Raw genomic sequence first — 15,617 nt, 5'->3', positions numbered from 1 at the left:
TCCTTCTATGTTGTAGGGGAATATGAGAACTCTGAGCAAATAAACAAGAGCAAAGAGTAGGAAGCAGAACTTCAATGCAAGGAAGCTGACCTTCAGAGCTCTGCAGACTCTTCTTACAGCCAGTGTGTACTGCAGCAGACACAGTCTTCTCCTACATCCCCAGGTCTTTGGAGGCACTGATGTAAATGCTCACTGACAGCAGCACCAGAGACAGCCAGCCCTGATGGACTGCCCGTGCATGCTTCACATTTGTACCCTCAACGCTGAGCCAGTATTTCGGCTGCCCTGACATGGCCTGAAGGTAATCACGTGCGCGTCAGATCCCAGTGCTCAGAACTCCACCAGCACTATCACCCCACACCCCACCCTAACTCAGGGAACCTCCTCCGCTCCGTGGGAGTGCAATGCACAGTTCTTGTCACAACATTGCAGGAAGGACGTGACAGCACAGAAGGCATTTACAAGGATGTTGCTGGGACTGGAGAGTTATAGTTAAGAGGAGAGACTGTCCAGGCTGCGGTTGATTCCCCAGAGCAAGAGGAGATTTAACTGCAGTGTATAAAATTATAAGATGCATGGGTGCAGAGGTTTTGGATAACCGGTGAAAGGATTGAAAAGGAATTTAGGAAAGTACCTCACGCAATGAGTGATGGGGTCTGTCACTCACTATCAGAGTGGTGGAGGATGAAAGTGTCACCTGGGTGCCCTGGCTATAATCTGTCGGGTTATGGACCAAGAGCTGGGAAGTAGGAGTAACCTAAACAGCTCCACTTTTGGCTGGCATTGGCAAAATGGCTTCATCTGTGCAGTGAATACCTCCGATTCTACGACATTGATTAAGAGTGGCAGCTCCTCCCCTTCCCACTGAATGCAGGATGAGTTTCCTTCATCGTAAGGTCGGGCGTTGCCACCAGGGACCACAGAAAGGTCTTGCCCAAGGGGGAGAGGGGAAATCCCCCTTCAGGATGGTCAAACCATACACTGGCCAGCAGCAGCAGCCTGCTCTGTCCCAACTTCTCACTGGGGACAGGATCGGTCATAGGAAGGATGAGGTCAGAGGCCCCGCGTTCATTCCCCTTCACACACAGAAGTCAGCACCGAGGTGCTGGGAATTCCTGAGTCCGGATGGAAATAAAAGCTCTTGTACCTCTTTGAAATGGTCGAACGCAGAGAGAATGATCTCATGCCCTCCTCTCACGAGACAGACTGCTGCTAGTAGCTCCAGTACCAGGGCTTTGGTTCTGCAAAATAAAGAGGGCCCTTCTTTACTAGTGGGGAACAGCGACTGGCATACACAAAGAGGATATCAAATTCACACTGTCCCAACCGGGGGGTTCTATGGTACAATGACATTGGGACTGACAACTAACCATGGCAATTGTCACCTTCAGTGGATCCCCAGACACGATAAAAAAAGATATCTTTATTAGTCACATGTACATTGAAACACACAGTGAAATGCATCTTTTGCATAGAGTGTTCTGGGGTCAGCCCGCAAGTGTCGCCACGCTTCCGGCGCCAACACAGCACGCCCACAACTTCCTAACCCGTACGTCTTTGGAATGTGGGAGGAAACCGGAGCACCCGGAGGAAACCCACGCAGATGCGGGGAGAATGTACAAACTCCTTACAGACAGTGGCCGGAATTGAACCTGGGTCACTGGCGCTGTAATAGCATTACGCTAACCGCTACACTACCGTGCCTGCACGAGGTGAGGATTCACTGGGGGTGGAGAGGTTTGGGAACCACAGGCACAAGGTCATCTAACACCCAGACCCTAGCCCAACTTCACACCCCAAATTACTCACAAACATCTTGCAAAGTGTTATTCCCTGGTTTGTAGCTGGATTGTAATCAGAATGAAACAGAGCAGTATTGGAAGGGAAGATGATATCTCAGCGGTGGGGGAAAGGGGAGGTAATTGTCTGAGTTAAGGACTGGGAGCCTTGCCCATTACTGCCGTCCATCACAGGAGGCTCCTCAGCACCAGGGTGCAAGTGGGAAATCCCCACCAGCCTTTCAACTGCAATAGCTGGGTGGTTAAGCCGAAGGATCTCTGCGTGACTACCCAGCTGTGTCCCTCTGGTGACTCACTAGCAAGCACTAGAGTGGCAAAGTTGGCACTTCCCTCCACCCGTTAAAGAGCAAGAGATTGCACATTCAACCATTAACCATTTAGCAGCCTGTTATTTCTTTATGCTGTTAAGGCAAGACCAGCATTTGTTGCCCAAGCCTGACTGCCCCTTGAGAAGGTGGGGGTGAGCCACCTTCTTGAACAGCTGCAGTCCTTCTGGAGAAGGTGCTCCCGCAGTGCTGTTGGGGAGGGAGTTCCAAGATCTAGACCCAGTGACGATGAAGGAACGGAGATATATATCCAAGTGAAGATGGTGTGTGAGTGGGAGGGGAACCTGTGGGTGGTGGTGCTCCCCTGCACCTGCTGCCCTTCTCCTTCTTGGAGGTATAGGTCGTGGGTTTGGGAATTGTCGGGCTATCCTGAGTGAGTGACCGCAATGCATTTTGTGGACGGTGCACACTGCAGTCACTGTGTGCCGGTGGTGGAGGGAGGGAGTGTTCAGGGTGGTGGAAGGGTTGCTGTCCTCAACGAAGCCTGCCAATGCCCAGTCCCACCACGACCCAACTGAATGGTCACATTGGCTCAGTGGCCACGTCCAGTTCAACTGCCCAGACCCACAACATAAAGAGTGAGCACTAGGGAGAGAGATCAGACAGCTCCAGTGAGCTGTCGAAGTTTCACCCCCAACATCAGTTTGCACTTTCCAAGGAGAACAAGGGAAAGAGGAGACCAGAGTGTATTGTTATATTGAGTGACAAATTGCCCGAGTACGTTGGCATGAAGAAATGATTCACGATGAGTGTGGACAAAAAGGCTCAAGGTGCTGGTTTCTTACCTGGGATTTTTGTTGTTCAGGCTAAGTGCGATTTCATTTACAGCATGTGGGTGTGACATAACTAAATTGAAGCCGTACTGAAAACAGAAGGGAGAATGGGAGGAGACATCATTAGATCTTCAAAAGACACCTCTGTTTTACTGAATGAACCTATTGCACTAATTGAGTAGAGTCAACAGACACATGTTCATTGCAATGATATACAGTGTGGATGGGAAGCAGGCTCTTTTATATTTGTTGTTTGTAATGTATCATGTTTTTTCTTCAGTTAATTGGAAGCTTTGAGAAGTCCCAGTTTAAATTTGCCATACCTGGTAGTTCATTACAGCCCGCAAACACATGATACAGACGTGGACGTCGTCCTTCTGGCTCACGAGTCTGGAATTCTTCAGAAATTTCCTGTCAGGCAAGGTGCTGTAGCTGTGGAAGACACTCAGTGTTATTCCAGTCACCAACGGACAGGCTGCATACCCACCATAACACAGCCACCAGGACTAGCACCTTTTCCAGATGGTGACAGGACAGTGACTCCCATTTCTCTGGCGACCTAGATGACTAGAACAAAACTGTGTTAAAGGTATCCACACTAAAACAGTTTGCCAACGCTTGCAGCCAAGATCACACACAAAGTTCGGCCTGCTTAGATGAGGCATACGATAACTTGCTTTAACATAGTGCCTCTAACACAACAAAATGCCCTGACATGCTTCACAGGAACATTATGAAACCAGGACAATAAGGATAAGGACAAGGGATCAAAAGCTTATAAGAGACACATGTCCAGGGAGCGGATTCCAGAGCTTAGAAGCCAACGGAGGAGTTCCTAAAATCAGGAACTGAAGAGTCTGCACTGTTACAGCACCCTTCATAACCTCAGGGCATCCCAAAGGCATTGACAGACAATCAATTATAGTCAGTCTACTCATAAAGTGTAGTCACTCTGCAATGTGGGAAATGCAGCATCTGGTTTCTGCACAGCAAGCTCCCACAGCAACATGACAACGGCCAAATAATCTGTAGCGATATTGCGTGAGGTCAGGGTACTGGAGAGGACTTCCCTTGTCTTCCTTCGAAATGGTGCAGCAAGATCTCAAACATCTGCAGCAGGTGAGGCCTCTGTTTAATGTCCCATTTGACAGACAGCACCTTCAGTAAGGCAGCACTCCCTCTGTACTGCACTGGGAGTGCCAGCCTAATTCTTCTGCTCAATTTGTTGGAGTGGGTCTTGAACTCCTGGCTTTCTGATTAAGGACGGAGAATGGTACACACTTTGCCACAGTTGACACACCTCAAGGCCTTAACCCATAGGTAGAGAAGTGAAAGTTGGAGGAAGACACTTAAATATGTCCCTCAATCCCCTGAGGTCCCAAACACTGCAAGTCAAGGGCAACAGCCCCACATCCTGACAAATTACAAGATTAATTCCTCTCGCAAGTGGAAAAAAACAAATCCTTTTGGAGCAAGAGCAAGAACAAGAAAAGCAATAGAGCTCCAACATCATTGCTTCAGTGAGATTCAAACCAAGCAGCAAACAGGATTAGCCAACACTTGCATTCAATTAATAGGAATTGTCTCAATATTACAGGGTTGTCTGGGCTCAATGCAATTTAAGGCTTCATTTTACAAGCATAAAACCAAATGCAGCATTCAATGCTCCTGCCTTCTTGCATCTTGCTGAGGAAGTGCCCACATGTAGAGTGAAGCAGCTAGGAGTTCCTGGAACAGAGACAGACGAGAGATCTTCCGAAAATAGCAAGGACCCAAGAGCAGCAGGACGAGCCTCTTCCCGCCCTCTCTGGTGCTGTAGTTTTCCCGGTCAGGGGACAGGCTTGCACGATGAGAAAGGGAAAACACTCAGGCACAAGAGTGTTTTTTGGGAGTCATAACATCAAGACTTAAGAAATTGCTTTCTACAAGAGTGTCACAAGCTTGCTTTGAAAACAAGTGACAAGCTGTCAAAGTCCGAGTTGAGATGAAGAGGTTATAGGGTGGGTGGGGGGCTGGGAGGTGCAGCCGGGGGGGGGGGGGGAGAGGAAGCGATGGGGTTGGGGATGTCCTGACAGAACCAAGGATTGATGAACTTCTCAGCCTTTGAAGGCTCGACATCTGTTGGCATCAAGGTGTCTCGGAGCTTGATGAGCATAAACCTGTTAAATGCAGTCTGAGTCAGCTGAAACTCGATGGTTAAGCCCCTTCCTGGAACATTTCAGTGAATGGCCCCACACTGGCAACACAACGTGGCTCAGAGCAGCTCTGAGATCAATGGTGAGCCAAGTGCTGGCATTTTTAGAGCAGGGTGAATGAGCTAACCTACATCTGGCCCATGTTTACAGCGGGGAACATCCTGGGGTTTTTATCCTGCTCTTACAACTTCCTTCCCTTCACCCCACTCCTCTCCATGATACCCCTTTGTCACATTGATTCTCCAGATAAACCAACTCCCGGTCTGAGGGGTTGATTGCTGTCTGGCTTTACTTAGTTCATTCTCAGGACGTGACATCACTGGCAAGACCAGCATTTATTGCCCATCCCTAATTGCCCTTGAGAAGGTGGGGGGCGAGCTGCCTTCTTGAACTGCTTCAGTCCTCTGGTGAAGGTGCTCCCACAGTGCTGATGGGGAGGGAGTCCCAGGATTTAGACCCAGCTGTGATGAAAGACTGGCGATGTATTTCCAAGTCAGGACGGTGTGCGACTTGGAGGGGAGCCTGCAGGTGGCGGTGTTCCCATCTGCCTGTGTTCCCATCTGCCTAAAGCCCTTGTCCTTGGTTTACAGAGTAACAGGTTTGGGAGGTGCTGTCGGAGTAGCTTGGGTGAGTAACTGCAGTGCATTTTGTAGATGGTACACACTGCAGGGAGTGAGTGTTTAGTTTGGTGGATGGGGTGCCAGTCAACCCAAGTTGGGATGGTCTATGACTTGAGCGCTCTGACTTGACTTTCTAAGTGGGATATTAAGGGTTTGACAAGTGCTCCTATAAGGCTGGCTAGAAATGGAGAGCTGCAAGTTGCTGGGGAAGGGTGTTTAATTTTTAAATTATTACTTGATTGGACAGCTTTCATCTTCATTGCTCCACGCAGTAATCAGACTGTAGACTGTAAGGCTGGACAGTGTTTCGTGTTCTTCCCCCAACTCATCCTGTTACATACCATCACTGTGATGGATGTTGAACCGAGAAGGTGAAAAGACCAAAACCCAACAGTGTCACTGTGTCTGCCAACGGCGGATGCACACAAAAGGGGACAGCAGCCCGTGCCATGTGATTGGTGGAAGGGGCAAAGGACCACCCACAGGCAATTAGTCAATTGAGCGGAGTTTTGATCCATCACTATGGCCCCTTGTTGCACCACCAGAGTATCTAAAGACATGACCATATGTTGGAAGGAAAGCACTATGGAGAGAGCAGGAAAAGAAAACACATGCTGCATAAAATGAAGGTCATAAATAACCCACCACTGTCGTCTCTGTGGTATTTAGTGTCACAATCTCAAAAACCAAAACCACAATTATAAAATTCACAATGGAGCCAAAACAACCATTGGAGACGCACCTAAGGCCAAACACAGGTCTTTTTGACCACACGGCCATCGGAATTGAGGAATTCAGGGCAAAACAGTGCAGGATGACTGACCCGAGTGCCTGTTTTGATTAGACTCCCTACCTGTGCTGCTGAATGCCTTTGCAGTCCAGCTCAACGTTACTGGGGCCAGCTGTGTGGGACCAAGACCCAGGGGTTGTGCAGAAACCAATTATAAATCAAAGGTTTTGCTAGATAGCTGTCACTGCTATTCATGTCACTTACACTGAAGATAGCCAGGCTCTTCCAGTTTTAGGCCAAGCACAGACTCCTGCTCCATAGGAGGTTCACATGAAATTGCACCACAAGAAATACACATGAAATAGTTTCAAACTTACTTTGATGTTAAAAAAAAGTGAACAAATTGGCAGGAACTTTGGGTTGGCTCAGTGCCATTCCAGCTCGGCTTCCATGGACGGGTGTACACACACACTGATAGAACCTAAGGGGAGCATTTCAGAGCACAAGTCGAGTGGGCACACAGTACCAAGCCCACCTTCTGAAGGGCAGTTCACTCCAGCACATTATGAAGGACCAACATGAGACAGTGAAGAAATCCACCGCCAGGACATCACTGCACCCCCCTCCCACTGTGCTGGGGAGGGAGGAGGAGGGTGAATCAGAACCTTAACAGGAAGAAATGTGCTTGGAAGCAACCATTGGGAGTTGAGATGTGTTTCTGCTCGTTTCTCTCTCCCAGTGAAAGTGTAATAAGGTTCATCTGTTTAACATATTACCTCCACCCCACTTCCAGCTCCACGTAAGAGCCACACAGCACAGAAACAGGCTCTTTGGCCCACCAGGTCCACACCAATCACGAGGCACACTTTTACAAGAATCCGATACTAATCCCCATTTTATTCTCCCCACATTCCCATCAATTCCTGCCCTCAGGTTATACAACTTATCTATCCACTAGGGGCAATTTACAGCAGTCAATTAACCTACCAACCTGCACACCTTTGGGATATGGGAGGAAACCGGAGCACCTGGGGGAAACCCACACAGAGACAGGGAGAACGTGCAAACTCCACACAGACAGCACCAGAGGTCAGGATTGAACCTGGGTCTCTGTGAGGCAGTGGATCTACCAGCTGCACTGCTGTGCCTCCCCTGACCTCGGTGAACTTCATTTTCCCCCAGCCTGTGATGTAACACTTCAGTGCAGTAGAAAGATACAGTACATCTCCAGGGAAACCAGTATTACTACACTTGCAAAGCACCAAAGGCCATAACCCTACAAGAGAGAAAATAAATCTTAAAATTAAACATGTGGGAAGTATAAGAGCTCTGTCCCAAGGCAACTGCGATACACGGTTCCTTACTGATTGGCTGGAGGTTTCGTTGGGCCCACGTTCCATGAAATGCAGGTATCGGCACAAAACTTCAGCAGCACAAACAGGAGGCAACAGGCAAGTTATCAGCACATTGTAAAGCCAAGATTCCAGGGATGCAGTGGTTTAACTTCTGCCCACTTCCACCTCCTTTAGTATTAGCGAGGTTCAAAGCTACTTCTCTCTTCATAATGGATCACTGGCAATGGCCCTGTCCCTTTAAATGATCTGTCAAACTGGAAGCACAATGGTTTCGACAAATAGCTTGAGAAGGCGATGAAACCTTTCTTCATAAAGTCATGTATTAAAAAAATTGTTACGCAGCCCCCATTTGTCTTCAAGTTTGACAGTTCTCATATAAACACATACCACACATATACCACACACGTTACATAAATACACATTAAAACAGGTTTTAAAGGAACATTGCCACTTTTAGTGTCCAAACATTTTTTGTTTGCATCTTGCTGGATTTGGAGCCAAGTGGATTGCTGGGAGTGACTTATTCCACTACAATCTTGTTAAGTACAAGCATTTCATTAGTATCCTTTGAACTTTAAGTTCAGATGAGTAATGCACTCATTTCTTTATGTTTAATATAGTGACTGGGAGTGGGATTGATGAGATCACTTGTTTCACATTGCAACTCTGGTCGAATCTATTCATGGAGGTTTCACCACAAGATCTTCCACTTCCAACTGCTCTACCCACCATGCTTCCTGTCAATCAAAATGGTGACTTGGGGAAGGCCATCAGGGTCTTGATGACTGGAGCTCTTTCAGGAAAGCAAAGGAGGGAATTATGGCCCTGGAAAGGGCTGGCCTTGATCCACCTGACTGACACATGGAAAACATCCTTTGTCACTAATGTCCTTCAGGGAAGGAAATCTGTTGCCCTGATCCAGTCTGGTCTCCAGACCCATCAATGTGGTTGATTTTTAAATGCCTCCTCAGTCAGGGGCAATTAGAAATGCACAATAAATACTGCATTGCCAGTGATGCCACATCCTGTGAATGATTAGATCTTAAAAAATCAATCAAAATTAATTCTTTATCCGAGAGGACGAGTAGCTGGGTAGATTCAAGACAGAGAGTGATAGATCTTTAGATATTACGGGAATCAAGGGGAATGGGGTCGGTGGAGGAAAGTAGGGTTGAGGTGAAAGATCAGCCTTGATCTTATTGAATAGCAGAGCAAGTACAAGGGGCCTAATGTCCTCCTTCTGCCTCTCCTTCAGATTTCAGCCACTCTGGAGAAGCGACACTTCCATTACTGAGGCGCTCTTTTAAGGAGAGCTGTACTTACACCCAGTCCTGCTAGTTATCTTGTTTTGCTGCACAAGAGCCCGGGGTGTTGGAATTAGAGTGGGGAGAGAAAAAAGAGAAAGGCTCGCTTTAATTTGCCACGCTGCTCTCCAACAGGAGGGCCCTGACAGCAAGAATTATGGACGTGTCCTTACTGACTGCACGTCTGCTTCACGAAGTACCCATGTGTGCTCCAGATGCTCGCGTTAGTCTTTGCCCCTCGCCAACCCGCAGCAATAAAAGCCAGGGCCAGGACTGGACTGGTGATTGTAGCACAGATGGTGGGTGGAAAGAGCAGAGCGGGCTCACAGAGTGAGTGTGGAAGGACAGTGGAAGGCCTCCCTTTAGCTGGGCATTGCAGACAGGTGATTGAGCCACAAGTCTGGGCCATTAAAACAATTGCAGTCTGTTGATGTGTAGATGCTGCACTAATTAGACTGATTACATAGATTGATCTCGTTCTTCTAAATAATCTAAATCTGTGTAGTTAAGGTGAAAGAATGAACCCCTCTTTTTCCCTTGAGGCACCCCGTGCCACCATCTAGTACGCTCAAAGTGAGATGCAGCATTGGGGCAAATCCAGAGTAAAGCTCTCTCCAGGAAAGGACCTCAACCCCAGCCCTGGATGAGCATCCTCTGCTGTACCATTGTGAGGTTTCCTTTCTGTTTGTTTCCATCTGACCTCTCTGAAAAAAAACTGGTAAATTGGGAGAATGTTGCTTTGTGAACTTTATGTCCACTAGGTCCTGGATTGAGATGACCCAGGGTCATTCCTTAAGACCCCGACGTCAGCTTGGCCTGAATTTGAACCAAGTGCCCGAGTATAATCCATGGCAGTGATATTCATTGAGAGGCTGCAAAGATGCTGACAGCACTTTCATTGAACTTTCTACAATAATCCTGTTTTTTTTAAATTCATTTTTTCAGTATCAGCTGTCGACGGGCAAAACCAGTATTTATTGCCAATCCCTAATTGCCCCTGAGAAGGTTGGTGGTGAGCTGGTGACAACTGAGTGGCCTGCCAGCCCATTTGAGGGTCAACTACATTGGTGAGCCTGGAGTCACATACAGGCCAAACTAGGGAACTACGGCAGATTTCCTTCCTGAAGGATATGAGTGGACCTACTGAGCTTTCACAATTTTGTGATCGGCATCACTGAGGCTCGTTGTTTTCCAAATTCAGATAATTAACTGAATTATAATTCCACAGCTGCTGCGGTGGGATTTAATTTCAGGTCTCGGGATTGTTTTTATTCTGGGTGGGGCTGGGTAGGTGACCCCGACCCTTCTGTGGCTGAATCTAGGTACCCATTGCATCCCTGGCGTCTGTTAGAAGCTGAGCAGTACATACCGTAGGATAGATTGCCTGGCAGAGCGAGAGAGACTGTTGCTGAAAGCCAGGGGCAGGACATTGCTCTGGTGCAAATCTTCTATAGACCTGCCCCAGGGTTTTGACTTGTCGAGTGCACCATCATCACCATTCTCCACAAGGTCAAAGTCAAACCTAGGTCACAATGGGATAAAAATCTCTTTTGGTCACCCCCATCCACAGTCAGTTATCATGTTGCCCCTTTGAGGACAGAGGCTCCTATGCATCTTCTTCCGTTTTATCAACAGGAAGAGTACACATTTGTTAAAATGGTTGCTGCTAAAAATTTAGGCGAGGATCAAGGAGCTTTGCAAGTTAGCCGATATGGGATTTTTATTTTGGAAGATTTGCACACACTTTTTGGACCTTGCTGTCATAACACCAACACTACCATACTATTTGTCACTGGTGGTCATGCCCCAAGAATAAAACCCTTAGAATCATGCCCTGGCAAGAGCCAATTCAAGGCAGGTCGGTTTCCTGCAAAATCTACATTGCAGCTCAAACCCCTCCTGGTAGTTGAAACTGACTTCAAAGGGACCAAATTTCAGGAGGAAGGGGAATGTACAACAGAAGGTCCATATTCCAATGCAACCAAAGACAAATTTCTACCCGCTGGCCATTTCCGACGCACAAAATGTACCCAGGCATCATAGGCAAGGGAGTTTCCACTGTGGAAAAGTCCGGAAATGTGGAAAGTTGGCACATCGACAGCAGCAGCTGGATGGTAGAGAGCATTTCGGAAGCAATGCACATTCAAAAGATCTGGTTACCGAAAGCGTTGAAGAATGGCGAGAGGCTGCGATGGTGAAATGGAAAACAGAGTAGTAAAACAAATGTCATTAGTAGTTAGAAAGCCCCTCTGAAAAAGAAATCCAAGCAAATTTACCAATATAAGCTCACAACTAGAACCTCCAAACTTTCCCTTCCTGTGGGCTGCTTGGGAGTGTGTCATGAACTCTGTGGTGCCCGCATATAAAATTTAACCTATGGTCCCAGTAATCCCCACGCATCTCCAGCTGCTGATAAACAAAGCTTGATGTTCTGGTTTAAGATTTACATGAGGGAGCTGCCATTTTGAGGGATGTGCCTCTCATCCTCTGAGTTTTGCTGAACAAACCAGTGAGTGTAAAATGTAACCCAAATAAGAATTGACTAGCCCGGGTTTTGCAGACCAGAATGTGGGTAGCTCCAAAACCCTTGGTATGTGGAAGAAGAATTTAGAACTGGGGGTCACTGTTTAAAAATAAGGGGTGGCCCATTTAAGACAGAGATGAATCAGTTTTTTTTCTCTTACCAGGTTGAGTCTTTGGAACTCTCTTCCTCAAAGGGTGGTGGAACAGAGTGTTTGAATCTTTTTAATGCACAGGTAGTTAGATACTTGATAGGGGTGAAAGGTTACTTGGGTTGAATGGTAATGTGGAGTTAAACTACAATCAGATCAGCCATGATCTTATTGAATGGCAGATCAATCTCGAGCGGCCAAGTGACCTAATTCATATGTTTCCATGTATATAACCAAATTAAGGAAGGTTAGCTAATCCATGGAAGTCTGCTGTGGTGGAAGACACCAGTGGGAAGCCCAAGATGGATAATGGGACTACTGCAAATCGGAACGCTCCCAGGACCTGATCACATGAAGATGCTTTGCCTCTATACCTGGCCATTAAGGAGCAATGGTATCTCACAGATGAGGAAAGCCATTTAGCCTAATCCATCCGCATTCAGCACTGCACCCTCCGACCTCTTTGGTTAAACTGTCAGTGGCAGAAGCAAGATGCCCAGGTGCACAAAGTGTAGCTGGTGGCTGATGGGAACCAAATCTGTTCACAGATGGTGAATCCTGCACAGATGGTGACAGGAGAACCCTAGCCGGAGATGGATACAGCAATTTACACTGGAATTTAAATATAAAATGCCACAGATGTGCAGAAAAGTAACACCCTCCTTGTTACTGGGCCACCCAAGAGGTAAGAGAGCACATTTCCGCACAATTCACTTACCGCAAGAGTATTCAAGGGACTTTAAATTGTTTAGGCTGCTTTAATGCATCCACTCCTAACATCTGTTGTGCCCAACTTCTGTTGTTGAAAGATTTCAAGGACAGCAAAGATAAGAGATGAAAAGCAGAGAATGATGTCTTTAACAGAATTAAAATTTTAAACATGATGCGTGAAACAACCAAGATGGACAAGTGTGATACCAGATAACTCTCCTCAGGCTACTTACATGACTGCACACTGTGCAAAGGAGAGATAGTCCACCAGCACATTGAGACCCTGGTTTTCATCGTTTAGAAACTCTCTAACCCACCTAGAAAAGAGTAAAATAGAATTAATTAATGGACTGTCAGCCTTGTGCACATAAGCTGATCCTGTTTCTTTGATTTGCCACTATTATGTATGGCGGGAGTAAAGACATATTAATATCTACCAATGCCAAGTAACTGTCTCCAACCCACCAGACCTTGGGAATGAACAGCCTGCGTGGCCTAGAGGTGATCATAGAATGTAGAACAGTACAGCATAGGAAGAGGCCCTTCGGCCCATGATGTCTGTACCAACCGTGATGCCAAATTACATTAAACCTATCTAACTGCACATGGTCTAGATCCTCCATTTCCTGCATATTCATGTGCCTGTCTAAATGCTTCTTAAACACCACTATCGTATCTGCTTCCACCACCATCCCTGCAGCATGTTCCAGGCACCCACCACTCTCTGTGTAAAAAACTTGTGCCGCACATCTCCTTTAAACTTTCCCCCCCTCACCCTAAAGCTATTCCTCTAGTATTTGACATTTGACCGATCATGGTGTGGTCTGGGGCCTACTTGCCTTTTTTTTACTGCTCTCCACTCATAATGTGCAGCTTGTTGTCTGTGCCGGGTTTCATTGCTCTTTACCCCCGGGCACTGAGTCTGCTTGCGTCATACCTCACCCGGAGATAACCTCCAGGCCATCTCTTAGACCAACTATTTCTACTTCTGTAACATCGTCTGACCATCCCTGCCTCACTCATCTGCTGCTGAAACCCTCACTCACATCTTTTCTTTTCATTTAGATGCGACATGACAGTATTCTAACACATTCCTGGCTGCCATCTATCAGTCCATCATCCATAGCCTTATATAGCTCCTATATCTTAACTTACATCAAATCTTATTCACATTAACTTCTATTTAAGCAAAAGCTCAATTTTAAAACTCTCATCCATGTTTTCAAACCCCTCCATAGTCTCACTGCTCCTTCGCCTGGTTTTAGACACTCCACTATTGGGGGCTATGCCTTCAGCTGCAAGTCTTCCCTCCCTGAACATCTCTGCCTCCTTGGGATCCTCCTTTAAACCTATCCCACCTACTCTATTATCTCCTGAAGTGGAGATGACTGCAAAGCATGTGAATGTATGCTACATTGGTCTTTTGTAGTGCAAGGGGTACCAAGTCAAAGATATAAAAGAAGATCCATCATCAGCTGATGTTGTTGCATCGTTGGACAGATATCCACAATGCATCCATCCCTGGGGCAAGATTCAGATGTGGAAAGGCAGAGCTGAGGTTACAACACATCAGTTGTGATCTTTTTGAATGGGAAGGCAGGCTTGAGAGGCCTACTTTTGCTGCTCATTTGTATGAAACTCCTGTGAGACACGTTGGTGGTTTGCTGACATTAAAGGCACTACATGAGTTGTTGGTTCATATTCAGAAGATAAAAAGGGAATAGGATGACGAACCAGGATTACTCTGATATAAACAGGATATTAAAACAGAAGGAGAAATGGTAGGACAGAGCTCTTGGAAGGTGGCAAGGCTAAGAGAGGGTGAGAGGGCAAGACCACAGAGGGATTTGATAACATGAGCAAGGATTTGAAACTGGAGGCGTTTACTTATAACATTTTAAAAAGCCAACTGCTACAAGACAGATGAGACCTCTCCCAGTAGACCTCTCCCTGGATCTGAACCCAGAGCAGGAGCTGCTCCAGTGTATCCTGCCTCTTTTGAACAATCACAAGTCAATCCATTTTCATTATCAAGAAGCAGCAATAGACTGTCTGTTCTGATTTGGAGGAAGCAGTTCATTTCCTCCCATCACCCCGCCCCCACTGCTCCACCAGCTCACGCTAGCAATGTGAAGCCCAGGAGCTGTTTTCCACATCTGTGCTGGCGCTGTGCACAGTACAGTGTATGGCCATTTAACTCCAGCCTGTTGATTCTGAATGCACCTATAGCCTAAAATAGCGAAGCCTGTAATGGGCAGGAAATGGAGTCCAAGCATCAGATAGGATGTGTGTTGCAGGCAAGCCTGTTCTTTTTTTCATGTATAGATTTGGCATGACTTGGACTCACAGATGTTGCTGCAGTTCCATTTATTTGTTAAAAAGAATTATTCCCCTCTTGGTTGGCCAACACTACCCTGATTTAATCCTGCAACCTTTACTGCCAGCTTTTATTTCCACATGCCATCTAGGCAAATGTGATGCGGTCCTCCATTTTACTGCATGTTATTCCCTTCAGCAACGTATTTTGCTCTGATTTGATTAACCATGAATTAAAAGAATTCATAGTCACCCAACCAAAAATAAAGAGCAACTTTGTTGATTGGGTAAACACTGCAACTGGCGTGGTAACTCAGGCAAACAGACAGGGAATTGGAATTGGTTTATTATTGTCACTTGTACCAAGGTACAGTGAAAAACGTACCTTGCATACCATTCATACAGATCAATTCATTACACAGTGCATTGAGGTAGTACAAGGTAAAACAATAACAGAATGCAGAATAAAATGTTACTGTTTGTATTACATGTATAAACATTGATATATTAATCTGTATTAATTTGAAAACTAATAAAAAGATTGAAAAAGAAAGAAAATGTTCCAGTTACAGAGAAAGTGCAGTGCAGGTAGACAATAAGGTGCAAGGCCATAATGAGGTTGATTGTGAGGTCAAGAGCCCATCTTATCGTACTAGGGAACCATTCAATAGTCTTATAACAGTGGGATAGAAGCTGTCCTTGAGCCTGCTGGTATGTGCTTTCAGGCTTTTGAATCTTCTCCCCAGTGGGAGAGGGGAGAAAAGAGAATATCTGGTGGGAGGGGTCTTTGATTATGCTGGCTGCTTTACCGAGGCA

At 46.4% G+C, this 15,617-nt stretch overlaps 1 protein-coding gene across 2 annotated transcripts in view; it reads right to left on the bottom strand.

The window, feature by feature from the left end:
• LOC127567000 (formin-like protein 3) overlaps positions 1-15,617 on the bottom strand; it is a 143,370-nt gene that overhangs the window by 49,935 nt on the left and 77,818 nt on the right. The window contains exons 5-9 of one of the 2 annotated variants that reach the window (XM_052009605.1): positions 12,719-12,802; positions 10,472-10,624; positions 3,222-3,330; positions 2,911-2,987; positions 1,148-1,241 (exon numbers count right to left, since the gene is read on the bottom strand). In XM_052009605.1, the coding sequence (XP_051865565.1) occupies positions 1,148-1,241; positions 2,911-2,987; positions 3,222-3,330; positions 10,472-10,624; positions 12,719-12,802 (517 nt within the window). The remainder of the gene's footprint in view (positions 1-1,147; positions 1,242-2,910; positions 2,988-3,221; positions 3,331-10,471; positions 10,625-12,718; positions 12,803-15,617) is intronic. The other variant, XM_052009604.1, reaches the window with a different exon arrangement.

Source organism: Pristis pectinata, chromosome X (assembly GCF_009764475.1).
Source record: "Pristis pectinata isolate sPriPec2 chromosome X, sPriPec2.1.pri, whole genome shotgun sequence".
NCBI classification, from domain to species: Eukaryota; Metazoa; Chordata; class Chondrichthyes; order Rhinopristiformes; family Pristidae; genus Pristis; species Pristis pectinata.
Note: the sequence above shows the minus strand (reverse complement) of the source record. Positions and strands in the feature narration are given on the sequence as shown.